The sequence below is a fragment of the Dendropsophus ebraccatus genome, chromosome 7 (assembly GCF_027789765.1).
Source record: "Dendropsophus ebraccatus isolate aDenEbr1 chromosome 7, aDenEbr1.pat, whole genome shotgun sequence".
NCBI lineage: Eukaryota > Metazoa > Chordata > Amphibia > Anura > Hylidae > Dendropsophus > Dendropsophus ebraccatus.
The window spans coordinates 31,269,265-31,289,828 of NC_091460.1; the positions used below are offsets into that span (position 1 = coordinate 31,269,265).

The 20,564-nt window shown below is 42.3% G+C and overlaps 1 protein-coding gene across 1 annotated transcript in view; it reads left to right on the forward strand.

Moving 5' to 3' along the window:
- GFRA4 (GDNF family receptor alpha 4) overlaps window positions 1–20,564 on the forward strand; it is a 302,580-nt gene that overhangs the window by 264,308 nt on the left and 17,708 nt on the right. Inside the window, exons 4-5 of the mRNA XM_069976347.1 lie at window positions 1,209–1,289; window positions 18,206–18,551. Coding sequence (XP_069832448.1) covers window positions 1,209–1,289; window positions 18,206–18,551 — 427 coding nt within the window. The remainder of the gene's footprint in view (window positions 1–1,208; window positions 1,290–18,205; window positions 18,552–20,564) is intronic.

Consider the following 20,564-nt stretch of genomic DNA (forward strand, 5'->3'; position numbering starts at 1 on the left):
AGTCCTTCATACACATTAAAAAATGGTTGCTCGAACCTGCCCATTATGGCAAGATCAGTCAACAGTCTAATATATATGGTGGTCTCCCAACTAAAGAGGTTAGAGGAGATAAGGATCGGGGCAGGAGAATTCTCAAATAACCGTTATATTCAGGTACATGAAATGCCTCTAGAGAGCCCAGTCACAGAGTATCGCTCCATTCTCCATTCCAATCACATGACCACTTGGCCAAACCAGGAGTTATATAGACAGATGGCGGTTGATACCTTTACCTATAGTAAAGTTGTTTATACACCTTCAATAACAGTTGGCCGAATGGCTCATCCACCAGCTACCTCTCCCGTCCTCTCTATGCACAGAAACGTTGGCAAAACTGAACATTCACTTGACCTTTATGGGGAGAGGTAAGATGAAGACAGACTGCTGCTCATCTCTCTGAGAACAAAGGTGGCCGGACAGTAAAAATCAACCTATTTCTCCCAACATCATCTGTTAATGGAGACACGGGAGCAGTGTCGGACTGTCCCACCAGAAAACCGAAGGATCCTCCGGTGGGCCCCCAGTTTTAGAAGCTGCACTAACACTGACTGACAAGTCTTTTCTCATTGGTTGTTCATTGGTGTGCCCCCAGGATCATTTCCTCTGGTGGGCCCCAGTTCCGACACTTCACGGGAGACCACCCAAACTTCGTGCCACCGATGGGGGGGGGGGGACCTTTATGCTTGAGTTTTTTCACTGTGAGTTTTTTAATAAAACAAGTTCAGATAGTGACGGTTGCTGATAAGCCGAACAGTCACTGTTTTTTTTACGATTTCTCATTGCAAAATAATAGTGGTGGGAATGAACAATTGTGTGCAGACTCGGAGGCCGGGAACGCCATTATACCTCGCAAATTTCAAAGTTGAAAATTGAAACATTTTACTTTCGGAGTTGGCTTTGAATAAATATTTTTTTTTCTGTCAAGTGCGGAGAACCTTCCTATAAAGTGGCGGGGTGAAATGATGCCAGGGAGCACTTTGCGAGTTTCTACGATAATGTTCCCTTCCATGGGCATCATTCGATCGGGCCGGTTTCGCATTAAATTGGCGGTCAAATGTTACCTTTGTGGAAAGCGAAAATAATGAGACTGTAAGAGAAGATTTCAGGAGGGATTGACAATGGGAAGCGGCAATAACTCTGTTTCAATGTGTTTTTTTTTTTTTTTTCAGGTGTAAGTGTCTTAGAGAGTTCACCGTATGAATCATTCGTGAGGGGGTTCGACTATGTGAGGCTGGCGTCCATCACAGCAGGTAATTGTACTCTAATTCTCGCGCACATCCTGGATATGATCACACTCAAAGATCTCATCATCTTGCCTCATATCATCCAACAACATCAGACAATGCAATGGATTTTATCGCGAGTAAATATAGCTAAAAACAGCCCTGAAGCATCCCACCGGACCCCAGGGGGACTATGAGTGTGATGAACAGATGGCTGCCAATACAAAGAATAGAGACTGTACGCTACAGGAATGTTCTCCAACCTGCTGCTTTACAGCTGCTGCAAAACTACAACTCCCAACATGAAATGACAGATAATGCCCATAAGATTACAGGGTATAAATGTCTCGCAATAACACTACATGTACATTATTCTTGTATATAGGAGCAGTATTACAACACATATTCTTGTATATAGTATAGGAGCAGTATTATAGTAGTTATATTCTTGTATATAGAATCAGTATTATAGTAGTTATATTGTTGTATATAGGAGCAGTATTATAGTAGTTATATTCTTGTATATAGGAGCAGTATTATAGTAGTTATATTCTTGTATATACGAGCAGTATTATAGTAGTTATATTCTTGTATATACGAGCAGTATTATAGTAGTTATATTCAGGGCCGTATTACCAGCTGCTGCTGCCCTAGGCACTAAACCTAAAGACGCCCCATCTTAGGGACCGTGGGGGGGGAGAGTGGTTTCGGAATCGCATTTTTCATGGTTTTTAACTGCTTGAAACATACACAAATTCCCACATTGAATCAATGATTAGAGCCGTCTGCATATTGTTTGAGGGAATTCTCCCCACAGGATTAGTATATAGGTAGGTAATAGCTCCAGACGTCACATTTAACACTGCCACACCAGACCTAAACAATACCTCCATACTGTGACTAAGTAACACGGCCACACCAGACCTGACCAATACCACCATAACCCCCCTCCCCCCTCAAAAAGACACCAGATTTACTGGCAAGTCTGAACTGGAGGTGGTAGATTCAAAAAATAAAAACAAAAAGTTTGTTTTCTTCCTCCTGCTCCCTGGTGCTGCCCCCCTGAAAGGTGCTGCCCTAGGCACCGGACCACGGGTGCCTAGTGGTAAATACGGCCCTGGTTATATTCTTGTATATACGAGCAGTATTATAGTAGTTATATTCTTGTATATAGGAGCAGTATTATAGTAGTTATATTCTTGTATATAGGGGGCAGTATTATAGTAGTTATATCAGCACAAGCCATTGAGGAAGTAAAGACCAGCGGCACTCACCGGGTTAATGCAGTTGTGATGATTTATTGATACGATGTCATCTTGCAGATAAGCTCAGGGCAGGGGGAGACAGGTCCAGAGGTGCTGTGCACCGTGGCGACGGCCGTTTCGCGGGTTAACTTTCCCGCTTCGTCTAGCCTCCCCTAGAGGGAGGCTAGACGAAGCGGGAAAGTTAACCCGCGAAACGGCCGTCGCCACGGTGCACAGCACCTCTGGACCTGTCTCCCCCTGCCCTGAGCTTATCTGCAAGATGACATCGTATCAATAAATCATCACAACTGCATTAACCCGGTGAGTGCCGCTGGTCTTTACTTCCTCAATGGCTTGTGCTGATTAAATGAATTGCTTTCTCATTTACGCTGAGCACCACTGTAATGCATGAATGTCACTGAGATTACTCAGCCAACAAAGACTACAACGCTCCTCATCTCACAAAGACACTTAAATCTGAAAACATAAACAGCTCCACACAAATCACGGGTCATTGATAGTGCCAACACATCTATTTGCTTGTGCTTATAGTAGTTATATTCTTGTACATAGAGGGCAGTATTATAGTAGTTATATTCTTGTATATAGGAGCAGTATTATAGTAGTTATATTCTTGTATATATGTGCAGTATTATAGTAGTTATCCAACGAGGGAGACAAAGAAGCTTGCACTCACCAAAAACCGCTGCGGTATAAGTCCGTTTATTTCGTCTAGATAGACCGAAGTGGGGAGGGGAAGTGGAAGCAGGGGCGTCCGGTGGCTACAGCCGTTTCACGTGACTGATCACGCCTCTTCTGGCCTGGGGACCCAGGCCAGAAGACTATATAGTATTATACTATATTATATTATAGTATTATACTACTATAGTATTATAGTAGTTATATACGAAAAGAAAGATCAAAGAGACGTGCACTCACGTCTGGGAAACTTTAATGGAGGTTACTTTCACGCATGCAGGGAGGGGGGAGTGTGGGCAGGTGTGTTCTCAGGAGTAGACAACAATTGTTTCACGTGTTCCCACGCTTCTTCCGGTCTACGGATGACTCCGTGCCACAAAAGGAGGTGCTTAAATACATATAAGTGTAAGTGATACAAACAGATAAAACAGAAATCACACAAATGGTGCAAATTCGTTGCGCTTGTTCAACCCCAAGGGGCCGAGTGCATTCAACTTTGAGATCCACAGAGTCTCTTTGCATAGCAGGGTGAGATGGTGATCTCTAGAGGTCTGGGTAACCCGGGAGGGGCTATTGAGAAATTCACTCAGGCTGTCATGAAAGATGTCAAGGTACTGGTATATCCCGAAGCCAGATGTAACCTCACCAATAAAGAACAAAGGGTCGTGACATGGCTGAAAAGTAGACCCGATTTAACAATACGGAGAGCTGATAAAGGCGGGGCCACCGTGATTATGACCACCACGATGTACCAGGAGGAAGCAAGAAGACAACAGTCAGATATGTCTGTCTATAGTGCACTTAGGTGTGACCCGACCAATAAAATCAAAGATAAATTATGTTCTTTGCTTCGGGCCCAGAAGCTATTGACAGCAAAACCGCAGAAAAGTTGCTCCCTGACCACCCTAGGACCCCGAAGTGGTACTGTCTACCTAAGGTGCACAAGAGGTTACAATCTCCCCCAGGTAGGCCGATTGTTTCGGCCGTGGGATCGGTCACTGAGAGTTTATCCCAGTTTCTAGACTGGGCACTCAGACCCCTGATCACTGCCGTCCCTTCATATCTGAAGGACACGGGCGACTTTCTCCTGGCCCTCCAAGACATTAGCCTTACCCTGGACTGCTCCCTCGTGTCGGTGGACGTCAAGAGCCTCCACACCCGCATCCCCCATGATTCGGGTGTGGAGGCTGTCGATCGCTTCCTCCGGCAGGCTGGACAGCCACCTGAGTATATTAGCTTCATCACCGAAGCCCTTACATTTATCCTTACCAACAATTGTTTCACCTATGAAGACCAGTGGTCTTCATAGGTGAAAGGTCTTCTCAGAAGGTCGGGATGGCCATGGGGACACCAGTGCCATGCACTTACGCTAACTTGTTTTTGGCGTTTTTTGAAAGTGACCTGGTGTTCTCCGCGGCCAATCCCTTCATCAAATTCATCAGAACATACCACAGATACGTGGATGATATATTTATCATCTGGGAGGGAAAGGAAAGTGATTTTGCCGACTTTGTTCAGTACTTGAATAATACTAACCAGGTTAACATGGCCTTCACTAGGGTTTTCGGGGGGACACGCTTGGAGTTCCTGGATGTGTTGGTGGAGATAAAGGATTCTGGTATCTCCACCTCCATCTATAGGAAGCCTAACTCGTGTAACTCCCTTCTACACTATCATAGTTAACACCCTGCCCATACCAAAGATGCTATACCCTATAGCCAAATGCTGAGGGTCAAAAAGGTAAATAGCGACAATAGTGGTTTTGAGCGGCAGGCTAAGGAACTTAAAGCTAGACTACTAGAAAGAGCTTATCCAGAGAAGTTGGTAGATGTAGCCCTACAGAGAGCCCGTAACAAGAATAGATGTGATCTATTAAGGGGTAAAAGGGTTAAACAGGATAGAAAACCGGACCGTTTTTCTTTTATTTTCACCAACTCCCCTATGAATGATGTCTTACGCCGGATTATTTATAGACACTGGGGCATGCTGGCACAGGACGATGACTTAAAAGAGAGTACTGCCATCAAGCCCATCATAGCCCATTGCAAAAATAAAACAGTAGCAGATGCCATTAAGCCGCTATCAGTGAAGATAAGGAACGAGACTTGGCTTAGTGCTTCTATGCCATGTTTTCATGGTATGGGAAGGTGAGGAAAAAGATTTCATTAATTTTGTTGACTTCCTTAACACCAACAACGGGGTTAATATGTTCTTTACCTACAAAATAGGGGGCAAGTCTCTAGAATTTCTAGACGTCCAAGTTGACGTCATAGAAGAAAAATTCTAAACATCGGTCTTCAGAAAGAAGACTGCTTGCAACTCCATACTGCATTATGCAAGCTCCCATCCAGCCCAAGTAAAAAACTCCATCCCCTTTAACCAAATGGTACACCTAAAAAGGGTTAATAACACTCCAGAAACATTCGCCAAGCAAGCCTCTGACTTAGAACAAAGATTATTGGCTAGAGAGTATCCCATGCGAGTCATACATGAAGCCAGAAGAAAAGCAGACACCTTAACTAGGAACATCCTACTTGCCCCAAAATCCAGAGCCACTACACCAACTAAAAGATTTACATTTGCCTTCCAAAATTCACCACTCAACAACATTATAGCCGATAGTATCCATAAATACTGGCATATACTTGAGCAAGATGAAGATATTGGCGATATAGCATCCACTGGCCCCCTTTTCACCTTTCGTAAAGACCGCACCCTTGGTGATCTGCTTAATATGAACACTAACCTACAACAACAAAAAAAGACCAGCAGTAACTGGCTCACAGGAGCCCAAATAAAGGGTAACTAACGATGCAGTACATGTAAATACTGTCCCCAATTAGTGCCCACTGACTCCATAACACTTAATGGCGTAGACTGTCAGATTAACAGTTTAATCACCTGTAGATCTTCATTCATTGTGTACACCATTGTTTGCCCATGCAACAAATTTTACGTATGCAAGACTAAGGGTGGTATTACACGAAGCGATTATCGTTCGAATAATCGTTCAATCGGTCGTATTTGAACGATTATCTTTAAGTGTAATAGTAGACAACGATTAAACGACGAACGATTGGTCGTTGGTCGTTTAATAGGTTTTGAATCTATTTTTATCGTTTGTCTTTTACACATCGTTCGTTTGAATAAGATGTCGTTAGCCGTTCCCTGTTCATTCGCAAATTGAAAGGGGAGTGTTCTTGAATTTTGTTGCTCCAATATAACCGATAATCTTTCCGTGTAGTAAAACGAACGATTATTAGGCAACCGCTATTGCGATCGTTGGAGATCGTTTATCGTTAATCGTTAATTGAAAAAAATCGCTTCGTGTAATACCACCCTAAGAGACCCATGTGGACCCGCTACAAAGAACACGCCTACTCTATAAAAACAGGGAAAGGCGTCCCCCGCCTTATAGACCATGTAGTCAATGTACATGCGGGCGACACAACATGCTTGCAATTTTTGGGGCTGGAAAGGGTAGATCTTAATGAGAAGGGAGGTGATAGGCATCAGAAACTCCTTAGAAGGGAAGCGATATGGATCGCCGAACTAGATGCCACCGGCCCAAATGGACTTAATGTAAGAAACGACTGGAGCGTTTTCCTGTAAGATTATTCTTTATACTGCTTATCATTTGTTTTGAATTGATTCACTTGTGTGCACTTTAATGTTATGTGATGTTTGTCGATTAGCATATAAGGTCTGCCTATTCTGGCAGTGACGTATCTAACTTGACAAAGCGCTGCGGCGTGAAACCGTTGTGTTGCCTACGCTCCCGCACCTGTTCCACCCTTCCCCTTCCGATGGTGATTTGTATCCAATAAATCTTTGAAGACCGCATCTGCTGGTGAGTGCATTGGATTTCTACTTCTACCTGCTTTTGCCATATATAGCCTCTCTTTCTCCTGCTGCACCCCAGCTTCAGGTCCACTGGATACTGTTCGTCTACATACCGATCCACCTGTATAGCCGTACACACCTGTAGTGCGGGCTCTGCTCTCTACCGACCTGATTATAGGAGTTATATTCTTGTATATAGGAGCAGTATTATAGTAGTTATATTCTTGTATATAGGGGCAGTATTATAGTAGTTATATTCTTGTATACAGGAGCAGTATTATAGTAGTTATATTCTTGTATATAGGGGCAGTATTATAGTAGTTATATTCTTGTATATAGGGGGCAGTATTATAGTAGTTGTATTCTTGTATATAGGGGGCAGTATTATAGTAGTTATATTCTTGTATATAGGAGCAGTATTATAGTAGTTATATTCTTGTATATAGAAGCAGTATTATAGTAGTTATATTCTTGTATATAGGGGCAGTATTATAGTAGTTATATTCTTGTATATAGGGGCAGTATTATAGTAGTTATATTCTTGTATATTGGGAACAGTATTATAGTAGTTATATTCTTGTATATAGGAGCAGTATTATAGTAGTTGTATTCTTGTATATAGGGGGCAGTATTATAGTAGTTGTATTCTTGTATATAGGGGGCAGTATTATAGTAGTTATATTCTTGTATATAGGGGCAGTATTATAGTAGTTATATTCTTGTATATAAGAGCAGTATTATAGTAGTTATATTCTTGTATATAGGGGCAGTATTATAGTAGTTATATTCTTGTATATAGGGGCAGTATTATAGTAGTTATATTCTTGTATATAGGAACAGTATTATAGTAGTTATATTCTTGTATATAGGGGCAGTATTATAGTAGTTATATTCTTGTATATAGGAACAGTATTATAGTAGTTATATTCTTGTATATAGAAGCAGTATTATAGTAGTTATGGTGTATAAAATAGAAAATAAGTCCAAGCACTCACCGGATGAAGGGATCTCTTTGTGCGTTTATTCAGACATCACAGGGAGGGAGCGGTGGCCAGGGTGCGGGAGCGTGTAGCAGACAACTGTTAAGACTTGACAAAGCGCTGAGGCGCGAAACAGTTGTCTGCTACACGCTCCCGCACCCTGGCCACCGCTCCCTCCCTGTGATGTCTGAATAAACGCACAAAGAGATCCCTTCATCCGGTGAGTGCTTGGACTTATTTTCTATTTTATACACCGTACTGCCCTTGTCTCTGTTCGAGCACCGCGGCTACTTACCAGTGCAGTTTATTAGCCCTTAATCCGACTCCAGCGCACAGCTACTGATTGAGCAGTATTCAGACAGTGCCGGCACCTGTATCTTCCTGAAGCATTATAGTAGTTATATTCTTGTATATAGGAGCAGATTGGTTATTGGAAGAAATATACTGTATATATGTATATGTAATATATATATCACTACAATTCTATGGATAATTTGTTGCACACTTTTTAGCATGCAGCCTTAGGTAACCGCGACCAGACTCGCAGATAAATAATTTCATTTCATTCTGGCTTATGGGATGTCAGACGGTGCTGGAAGGGACAGGCCCAGCGCTGACAGAAAGACCAATAAATCCACAAAGTAGGAGGCCAGAACTACTCTGGCATTTTGGGCTCTAGAGAGTTCAGAAAATTTATTCTGCAAACCACCCAGTGAGTTAGAGAAGCAAATACTGGGATGACATCAACCTTAAAGAACAAAGTCAGCCAAGATCCTCCTAGCACTTGTCTATGTAACACCTGCTTTCAATTATCAAACCTCATCCCATGGGGGTATAAGAGCCGTGTGTGCAGCCCCTATTACACGGGATGCTGAGGATTTATGCACTGCGATCACTGCCTTTCAGGCACCACATGGAAGAGCAGGCACTAAGGAATCTTCTTATGATGGATGAAGATATTAAGTGACCAGCTGTCCTTGTTTCTTGGGGTTTGCTCCAGGAAAAAAGATGGCTCCAGCACCAAATGATTTTATTTGATTCTAAAAACAGAATAACTGCAAGCCCTAGCTGATGTGTCCGACAGGTGCAGATGTCCTCTGACTTTCCCATATTGGACTTATGTATTGAAGACAGGAATTTAAATTAAAATATGTTCCTGGAGATTCAGAATTGGAAAGTGCAACTATTTTGGAGAAGGTATGCTCCTAACACCAGGTGGCGCTAATTCTTACTAAAGCAGATATCAGGGTAGACCCCCTAGCAGGTTCACTTTTTATATTATAATCAGTTTTTATCACCATTAAGTGGGACGCCTATTTTGGAAATTCCTTACCAACGTATATACATGCTGTGGCCCAGGTTGCTGAGAATGATGTTGGGCCTGCTGGTGGGTTCTGGTATTTTGGAGGCTACTTGTCATGGTGGCCAGGAGTGGTAACACCCACCACCGGACACACGGCAACCGGACCTTGATTTGGACTAAGGTGAGGTGCGAGGTGTTGGTGCAGGTGCGGCAGCAGAGATGAGTCCCACTTTAAACAACTTGAAAAAAGATATCTTAGTGCAAACAGTTACAAACAGTGTACTTAGTGCAAAAATAATCAATACAACAGTCGAACAGGTAGATAGGTGAGTTGATAGAATGATAACAAGAGATAGGGAGCGGATACGAGGGCCCTTAACTAGTGTAGAAATCCTCGTACTCATGTATGGATGAGTCTTAGTTATCTCACCTAACCACCTTCTACCCCACAGTGTTGGGTTTCCATCCTACTAGGGTAGTACAAGTCCCAGGTCTCTGCTCTGGGTGAAGCTGGCTTGTAGTGTCCTTCCTACAAATCTGAGCGTCTTGTCAGTAGAGAGCGGCGTACTAGCACTGTGCTCTACTGTAGGATCAGTCTTGAGTTTGTCCGTCCCTTTTCTAAGATGGTCAACTGCCCTGTTGTCTAGTCTGTCCATGAGATAGGCAAGGGTTTAAGCTCACTAGGGGTCTTGTCTAGGAACCCATAGTGGTTGGGAAACTAGTGTTAGCAACAACTGAATACACATCCTGCCTGGCCTGTAGTCAGGCACTAAGCAAAGACTAAAGTGAAGATGTTGCAAGAGAAAAGAAGTGTAAGTGTAGCTAGACCTAAGTGTTAGCTGGAGCTCTTCTGTGTGAGAGGGACATCTAGTGGGTCGAGTAAGAAACAGCGGCCTCTTGTCCTAACCTGGGACACTAGAGTGATAAAGTTTTACCAAGGTGTAAGAAGAGAAAAGAAACACATAGTTGAACATTACATATAGATATCAGAGAAGATCACCAGGGCATAAACTCTCTACAAAGAGTAACTCTTGCCAGAGGTGTAACTTGAAGTTCAAGGGCTATGGAATCTCTAGGAGGACCTACACCCATATACCTCTTATTATACTGGTGTCCTGTCCTGGAGCACAGGAGCAATGGATACCCTCATACAATAGGGCACAGATACTACTGCTCCTTCTGTGCCTCCTAACTCTCCCTCTGGGCTCTTACATAGTATAGGATGCAGTTGTTAGGTTTTATTTCAACTAAAATGAAAATAGCCCAAAAATTTACACAAAATAGGTAGTTGCTTAAGGGACTGTAAAGGCATGGATCAGATAAATTTGATGTTGAGGTGTCAGAACTTAAAGATCACATTAATTCTAATGCTTGAGACCTGCTGTGATCCTGAGATATGGGAGAGCTGGGTAAAACAAAAGGCATCATTTTATCATTTTTTAAACAGCCATCACATCTCTGCCCATGTCTGCCGCTCTGACAATAATATAGAGCTATTTCCAAAAGCACCGGCACTCTGGTCACATCTGTGGTGCGGTTCACTCACCTCACCTAAGGAGCTATATGCTATTGCGTTCATTACATGCGCCTCATTCATGTTTTTTACAGTCATGTGATTCTTTTGTTTTGTTGAGTGTTTGTTGAGTGTCACTATGGAGATGTGTAATAGTGACGTCACATTTGGCGCGAATGGTTCCGTTTGAAATGTACCGTTAATCAGTGTTCTGTATGCTGATGACAAAGACCAGTAAGTCGGAACGCGTGCAGCTTCACGCAATAAAGATTCATCACTTATAAGCTCACTGTTGCGAGTGCCGGGATTTCTTCATCAATAATATAGAGCTGACAGATTTCCTTTAAAGGGGTACACCGGCTAAATGTTTTTTCTTTCACATCAACTGGTGTCATAAAGTTATATAGATTTGTGATTTACTTTTACTAAAAAAAAATCCAGTCTTCCAGTACTTATCAGCTACTGTATGCCCTTCAGGAAGTGGTGTATTTTTTCCAGTCTGACACACTGCTCTCTGCTGCCACCTCTGTCCAGGAACTGTTCAGAGCAGATAGCAAATCCCCATAGAAAACTTCTCTTGCTCTGGACAGTTCCTGACATGGACAGAGGTGGCAGCAGAGAGCACTGTGTCAGATGGAAAGAATACACCACTTCCTGCAGGACATACAGCAACTGATAAGTACTGGAAAACTGGAAATTTTAAAATAAATGTAAATTACAAATCTATATAACTTTCTGACATCAGTTGATTTGAAAGAAAAAACACTTTCACCAGCGTACCCCTTAAACTACTTATTCATTGCATTTATTTGGACACTATTATTTGAGCACTCAATAGCAGATTTCTATGGAGCATTTTTCTGTGCACACTGTATGGTGGTAGTATAATTTGTATTCTATAAGGCTATAGTCTTATTTCTGCAATCGGCCATGTATCTCAGCCTGACAGTCAGTCTAATGACCTAAACAAACAGCATTGTACATCAATATGATCCTGTTAGTTCGGGTCATTAAACCCTATGGTGGAGATTTATCCAACATGGTGTAAAGTGAAACTGGCTCAGTTGCCCCTAGCAACCAATCAGATTTCACCTTTCATTTTTCAGAGAGTCTGTGAGGAATGAAAGGTGGAATCTGATTGGTTGCTAGGGGCAACTGGGCCAGTTTTACTTTACACCATATTTGATAAATCTCTCCCTATGGGTCTATTATTTACACGCTGTATAGAAACATTGAGCCCTGAGTGGAAGTATTATTTGCCATTATATTGCAGTATTTCGGGTGTGAATATTTTTATATATATATTTTTAATCGTGAGAACATATAGCTAAGCATGCAAAGGGGGCCTATAATATACTTGCTGCCTATGGCCCCATTTTATGTAAAACTGATCCTGAGTTACCAAGTATTTAGGCCCATTTTAAGGGTATACATGTGCCTAACAGAACATAAAACTATTGCATCAAGAAATATAATGTTATTGCCGGTCCCCTGCTGGTCCGCATTTTCCCGGTTGCATCATGTCACCAAAGGAACTGCCATTTAACCAATCAGTGGCTGCAGCGGTGTCCCTGATTGGCTGAGAGGGCATTTCTTATGGCACTGTGACATCACAGAACTGTTCGGGGGGCTTTGGTGTATTATGTTTACATGACCCAATGTTGTCATTCAGTTTTCTTTATTTTGCGTGGACAATCCCTTTAAGGTATATTTGCGTTGCTTACTCATGTCCACATTCTAGTGGTGCCTTGGATTACATAGTTACATAGTTACATAGTTAATACGGTTGAAAAAAGACACATGTCCATCAAGTTCAACCAAGGAGGGGATGAATACAGGGAAGGGGGAGGGGTGATAGGTTCTATACATATGCATTTATATTATTTTGGTCTAAGAACTTGTCTAGGCCGGTTTTGAAGCCCTCTACTGTTGTTGCTGTGACCAGATCCTGTGGTAGACTGTTCCACAGATTCATAGTTCTCATGGTAAAGAAGACTTGTCACCTCCGGAGATTGAACCTTTTTTTCTCCAGGCGGAGGCAGTGCCCCCTTGTCCTTTGAGGGGGTTTTACCTGGAACATCTTTTCCCCATATTTCTTGTAGGGGCCATTTATATATTTAAATAAATTAATCATATCATTAATCATAGTAGCCAATGCCCCCATATAGTGCCCCACATAGTAGCCAATGCCCCCATATAGTGCCCCACATAGTAGCCAACCCCATATAGTGCCCCACATAGTAGCCAATCCCTCCATATAGTGCCCCACATAGTAGCCAATCCCCATATAGTGCCCCACATAGTAGCCAATCCCCCGATATAGTGCCCACATAGTAGCCAATCCCCATATAGTGCCCCACATAGTAGCCAATCCCCATATAGTGCCCCACATAATAGCCAATCCCTCCATATAGTGCCCCACATAGTAGCCAATGGTCCCCTATTAGTGCCCCACATAGTATCCAATGCCCCCATATAGTGCCCCACATAGTAGCCAATGCCCCCATATAGTGCCCCACATAGTAGCCAATGCCCCCATATAGTGCCCCACATATTATCCAATCCCCTATATAGTGCCCACATAGTAGCCAATCCCCCCATATAGTAGCCAATCCCCCATATAGCGCCCCACATAGTAGCCAATCCTCCCATTTGTGTGGCCCGACCAAAAAAACAATAAACCAGTAACTCACCTGTCCGCTGGTCCCAGCAGCTCCTCTCCTGGCAGAGCGCGCACACTCCCATCATCCTCCGAGGCGGGTAGCGGGGTATACAGACACTGATTGTGCCGGAAGTAATTCATGATAGAGGCTGCAGGTCACTTCCGGCACAGTCAGTGTCTGTATACCCCGCTGCCCGCCCTGGAGGATGACGGGAGTGCGCGCTCTGGCGGGAGAGGAGCTGCTGGGACCGGCGGACAGGTGAGTTACTGGTTTATTGCTCTTTTTCGGTGGGGCCACATATAATGCGGGACACTGGGTGCCGTTCCGGGACCGCAGGACAGCACCCCGAAAACAGGACTGTCCCGCGGAATCCGGGACAGTTGGGAGCTATGCTATCTATCTATCTATCTATCTATCAATGTAACAAGGAGATGGTGATGTAGACTGTAGGGTTGGTCAGAAGTAATGACATCACTCTAGGGGCAGGGCTTGCGCTCAGAGACTAGATCCAGCCGAGCCTCCATTGACAGCAGTGGATGCTGTGTTGTCTAGGAAGACAAGAGATGAGAGACAATACCACTCTGAAAATGAAAGGACTTCTCAACATCCTGTCAGGCGTAGATCAAGCAAAAATGTTACTATTAGTGATCACACTATATTAGTTATATATCTTGGGGTAGTAGTTTCCAAAACTAGAATACCCCTTTTAACCTACTAATGGAGAAAATTTGCCCAAAGTTCCACTTTATTCGCTGTTCGAGCTCTGCTAAATACAGGCCTGCTGAACATTGTTCTCTTATTGACCTGCATATAATATGGAACATGGTATTACCCTGGGTCAGGACGTGAAATAGGCTAAAAAAGCCGTTTCCACAGAACACTTTAGTTTGTTGACAACCGCTATGATTACTGCTTTTCCAGCCTTTTAATGTACTTTTTTTTTTTTTTTCTACTTTTGAACCATTAGGAGTTCATTTATACAGCTTGAAGTCCTACAAAAATAGCCTGACTTCAATTGTAGCGCTTCCCATTAAATGTACCCTATATACCAGGGACAAATGGGCACGGTTAAATAGAGAAAACATGACTTTTCACGTTTAGCTGTGGCTTTGCTGTAAACAGGCGGCCAGGTTGTCTAAACCCCAAACTTGTGATTGAGATCGGGTTAATGTCTATGTACCGGGTCATGCTGACCCCATCATATCTGACACCTTCAGCCGCTTACAGAAAGAGCCTGTAATGCTGAATACTAAGCAGCTGTGAAAAACAGAACAATTGGGATAAAAAGAACTCTTTGGTGAGAACAGCTTCTTCTTTTCTGTTTAACCCCGTCTGGCCCAAAGATATAAAATTCCTAAACAACCAACAGTCTCTAATAAATGGATACGCTGTAATGAAGGTTCTGTATAGATGGAAGGTGGACCTGCTATGATGGAACCAGGGCACCTTAGCGTGGTATAACACAAGCAGACTGGTGCCTATGCATACACCAATTTATTAGACTGGTACTTACTTGGCCTATTACAGGGCCCACAAATGATCGATTTTATACTAATTATCAGCAGGTTAGAAGCACCATTTTCCAGGAACTTTGTAGTTTATTAAGTGAGGCAGTTTAGTGCACTGGGGGTGGGACTTTTACCCTTAGTGCACTGATCCGCCCCTATTGCCCCGCCCTCCTAATAAATATTTATCCAGCGGTTTGCAGTGATGAGCGCCGGGGTGACATCACTGCAGAGTTCTGCCCCAATATTCATTAGGAGGGGCGGGCCTACTGGGGCGGATCAATGCACTAAGAGTAGTAGTCCCGCCCCCAATGCATCAAAGAGCCTCATTTAAATATGTAATAATCTACAAACTTCACAAAAACAGGGCTAAGGATTGAGGTAAGTAACTTACCTTCATCCTCAGCACCCTGTGTGCTATAGGGGCATATCAGCAGCTTGGATGCATATAAACTGCTGATAGTTCCCCTTTAACTTCTATCATTAATTAGAATTTATTATCAAGGATACGAAGAGACAAATTGAGTTGCCCCAAGTTTGAAAGTTGGAAAGAAGCATTTTAGTGCTTCCATTTTACCAAGGATCTGCAGCATTGTGTAGTCGCCAAAACTTAAAGGGATTTTTCGATGATGGAACCTGTTTTCAACAGTTTTATAATTTAACATACATTGGTAAATAAAGTTATTTTACTACCTTTCTGGGGTTTTCATGCTTTCCTTCTGCTTCTGATGCAAATGGTCTTCTCTGCTGTCTTTATTGCCCCACTTTCTGTTTATTGTACATCCCATATCTGACTTCCTGTTCCTGTTGTACATTTTAGCTGGGAATTCAGCTAACTCTATCTTCTTACTACTACACCTTCCTGACTATATCCCCACCCACTAGACTATTAGAAGGGGTAGGGGTTGTGTTAGCTGTCCAACAGGAAGTGGGGTAATGAACACAATTGGATAGACAGCTTGTGTCAGAAGCAGAAGGAAAGCATGAAAGACCACAGAAGGAAAGTGAACTAACTAACTAATAGTTTTCTATTAACATACATGCCTGCTATTGCTTCATTCATTCTCTATGGGACCTGCCAAAAACAGCCGAAGGCTATGTTCACACAACGTCAAAGAAACAGAAAAGGCGGTCGATTTTTATATTTAAAAAAAAAACATCCGTTATTGCTGCAATTTAACGGACTGCAATGGCAATGCATTGAAGTCAATAGAAAGACGGACATCCAATGCACACAATGTATTGAATAATGGACGTTTTTACCGCGGACGTCAAAATAATGAACATGATCATTATTTTAGGACATCTTTTGCAAACAGCGGACGTTTTTTATTAGTTGTTCACACACTCTTTTTCTTTTTTCACCGTTCTTTCTCCATTTTTACTATTAAATTCAATGGACTTTTTAATTAAGCCGCATCCAAAGTCCAATTAGTAATCCAAACTAGAATAATGTACCAACAGCCGATATTGCACCTAGGGGAGGCCAGGCTGCTAAATGACGTCCGTTATTTTAGACTCAGAATGACGGACGTCATATTAAACAGAGCTGAAAAAACGTTGTGTGAACATAGCTAAACTCAGTGGTTTCTGTGGTATGCGTAAGACTGGGTTCAGCCCCCAGTGGTCATCCCCACCACGTTCAGCTAGTTTATCATTTAGATAGTATATAACTTTGTCAGACAGAAAACCCCTTGTGGAGAGGGATGGTTTGTGGATATCTCACATAGTACCTGCAGCACTATATGGCCTGTGAACCTTTCCAACCCCTCCAGTGCTATGTATGCTACATGGTGGGGAAGGACTGTTTGCAGTCTCAGGATATACGTCAGTGGTGGATAGCGGCCAAGGTGTGAACAATGGCGGGACCACATTTTGTCACAGTTGATATTTTTTATGTGAACATCCTCTGTTTCTTTAGCCTTATTCCTATAAACTATAAAAACTGAGCCATTTATAGCTGAATATAAAAACTTACACCCTGCCGATTGCTGATAGTATTAAAGTCCATTCAAGCAAGTTACAGAAACACCTTGTGAAATGTTTCTTCGCGCAATGGAATAAGTGTGACCCTGCTGCACATCTCTTATTTAGTGATGTGTTGCATAGAGTTAATGTGTTACCCAGATATAGAATCTGTTATAAAGAGCTACGAAGTAACGGGAGATAAAAGTGTTACTAAACCTTATCACCGAGCTTCCCTCCGCTGACTACACAGAACGTCCCCATGTCTTCCTCGCGCACAGACGCTTATTGTCTGTTTATTCTTTCATCTTTGTAGCTACTTTGCTGTCTTTTTTATGGTGATGCCGCACAGTTATATTTTCACAGGGCCCTTTGGGAGTTTTTTAATACATGACGCTTAAATAAAAATAAAAATTAGAGAAATATTGTATAGCATGGATAATGAATATTCTCCTGCAAAGTAGTTGGTATCAACAATCAACACTTGAAGAGAACTCCAAACAACTTAAGGTTGTGTAGTGGGCAACCACTCTCTCGAACACTTAAAGGGGTTATCCACCTAAGAGGTAAAAATTAAATGCTGGGAAACAGGGAAAACAGGAATGTATATTAGACATAGGGTGGTATTGGGATGGGGGGTTGTTTAGAATATTGTTTTTGTTACAAATTTTTTGTTAAAAATTTGTTTTGTGGGGATAACCCCTTAAAAATTATAAAAATCTACATTCACAGACATGGAGCAGCAAGGTGCACGTTGCGAGGTCTCTACATTCGCCACTAGACGTCTTTGCTAATATTTGATTCCTAATAGAAAACATTAATTTTGCATAAAGCCAAATGACTTTATTATAATCGAGTTCCCAGGTCTTACAGGATGTGGTTATGATTCATTATAACTATTCATTATAATTAGAGATGAGCGAACCTGGAGCATGCTCGAGTCCATCCGTACTCGATCGTTCGGCATTTGATTAGCGGTGGCTGCTGAACTTGGATAAAGCCCTAAGGCTATGTGGAAAACATGGATATAGTCATTGGCTGTATCCATGTTTTCCAGACAACCTTAGAGCTTTATCCAACTTCAGCAGCCCCTGTTAATCAAATGCCGATCGATCAGGTTTGGATAGACTCTAGCATGCTCGAGGTTCGCTCATCTCTAATTATAATCAATGAATAGTTGATTTCTGAATACCTTGTTCATATTCATTTTGTTACAAATTTTTTACAGGCTCCGAGAATGAAGTCACCCAAGTCAACCGTTGCCTCGACGCGGCAAAAGCTTGCAACGTGGACCCTACCTGCCAAAAGTTACGAACTGAGTACGTTGGCTTGTGTATACGCCCAATGGCACGGACTGACTCTTGCAACCGTTCCAAGTGTCACAAGGCCTTGAGGAAATTTTTCGACAGAGTACCGGCTGAGTATACAAGTGAACTGCTCTTCTGTCCGTGTGAGGATACAGCTTGTGCTGAGCGGAGGCGGCAAACCATTGTTCCGGCTTGTTCATATGAGTCAAAGGAAAAGCCGAATTGCCTCACCCCTCTTGATGCTTGTAAGGGGGATTACATTTGCAGGTAGGTTACAGAATTTATATCTCGGTTCTAAGTTGAATGCCTTCCCTACTGTCCTCTCTTTCACATTGTAATATCTTAACAATGGCATATATACTATAGAGACTGATTGTAGGGCTACTTAGGTGACCTTATCAAGAGGGGGTCCAGCTCTCGTTTGTCCCATGCTCTTCACTATTTAATAGCAAAAACCTATATTGTTAGCAAAGGGTTGAATAACTGGCCTACAGGTAGCTATGTACTCTGGTATCTCTACCATTCGCCATGCTAAACCAAACCTTCCTGTGTTCTGAATGTACATCATTGCTAGACACTTCTACTGGTGGCTTATCTTACCTGGGAAGAAAACAGATTAGGCATGTTAAAATCCAACAGCCCAATCCTTTCCACCCCTAACATTTTTGTCAGTGGAGAGTCAGGTGACCGCCATACATATTAGGTAGTTGGCCAAGTTTGCAATGTGCATTATGACCCTAAGGTGGCCATACTAATGGGCAGAAGGGAGTAGAAGGTTGAAAAACTATAGAATAATAGCTAGACATACATACTGTAGTCCATTTTGGCCATTACAATATTCATACACGATCAATGATACCCGACGATGGTCTAACAGTCTTCTTTCCTGTTAGATCATTTGTGGATGAAAGATATTTTGGCAAGTTTTATTAAAGGAGAAGTCTGGACATTTTTAAAATCCAGCAACCGGTAGGGGCAGGGGGGAATTTGATAACAAGTACAAACTTACCTCTCCTCGTGCCAGCAGTGAGCGAACGGATCGGCCTTGGGACCCCCTCCGGAAGGCATTTGCCCCCGACTTGTGATGACGTTATGACTCGGGGGAGTGCCCCGTCCCAGTCACTGACTGGCTGATCAGCCAGTCCATCAGGCAGGTTGTGACATCATCACAAGTCAGGAGAAAATACCTTCCGACGGGGATCCAAAGGCTGGTCCCAGAGCTCGTCGCGCGCATGAGAAGTTCTTAGTTGTTATCAAATTCCTCCCTGCCTCTGCCGGCTGCTGGATTTTTAAAAATAGCCAGACTTCTCCTTTAACTTTAATTTAATATGGGCACCTAAAGCCATATATAAATGTATATGTAAGGGAAACAAACACATGACCCTTCTGTCCTTAATGTCTCGTATGGATCAGTGTAGGTGTCCTATGTATTCCATTGGTACACAAAATGAGCAATTATATGGCTAATTATGGACGTCTTACCCACAACCACAATTTTCTTAAACTTTTAGGGGCTGTGGGTCACATGGGCCCTTAGGTTCTGCCCAATTGTCCAAATGATGCCTGATGTCCAGCAATTGTACATTTCCTGAGTTCTGTTCTGACTGGGCTTGTGAGACGAATTAGGAATCAATGGCGGTCATTGAATCCATGTAGTGAGACATTGGTGGCTCAAGGCGTCAAGTGGACCCTACAGCTGGAGGCCTTCTGTAGGCTTCTGTAGCTACAGGGACAACTCTACCAGTACATTCTGCCATAGATTAATGCAGTAGTCTGCCATAGATAATAGATCAGTGCAATACATTTGTATTGCATTGACCTGTATGTGCAATTGAATTTTCAAACTGAATGCTTAAAAGCTTCCTAAGAGGACTAATAAACTGTAAAAAAAAAAAAAAAAAAAAAAAAAAAAACACCATCAAAAAATTTCGTATCACCTCTTTTTTTGCATTTTTCACCTGCAAAATAAAAATGTTTTATATTGCCTTATTGAATCCGTTCGAAAATAATGTTACTTATCCTGCATGGTGAACGGCGTAAGCAGAAAAACATACCAAAAACCTGAATTGTGACTTTTGGTCACATTGTAAACGATAAAAAAAAAATGCAAAATGCATCTTGTCCCACAAATATAAGCCCTAATATTTTCGATGGAAAATGAAAACGTTAAAATGTGGTGGGATGGAGAAGCAGTTACGGTAAACCTTTCATATTCGGCACTCTAAGCATTCAGGGGGAAAAAAAGATAAAAAAACCTATATACAATATAAAATTAAATCA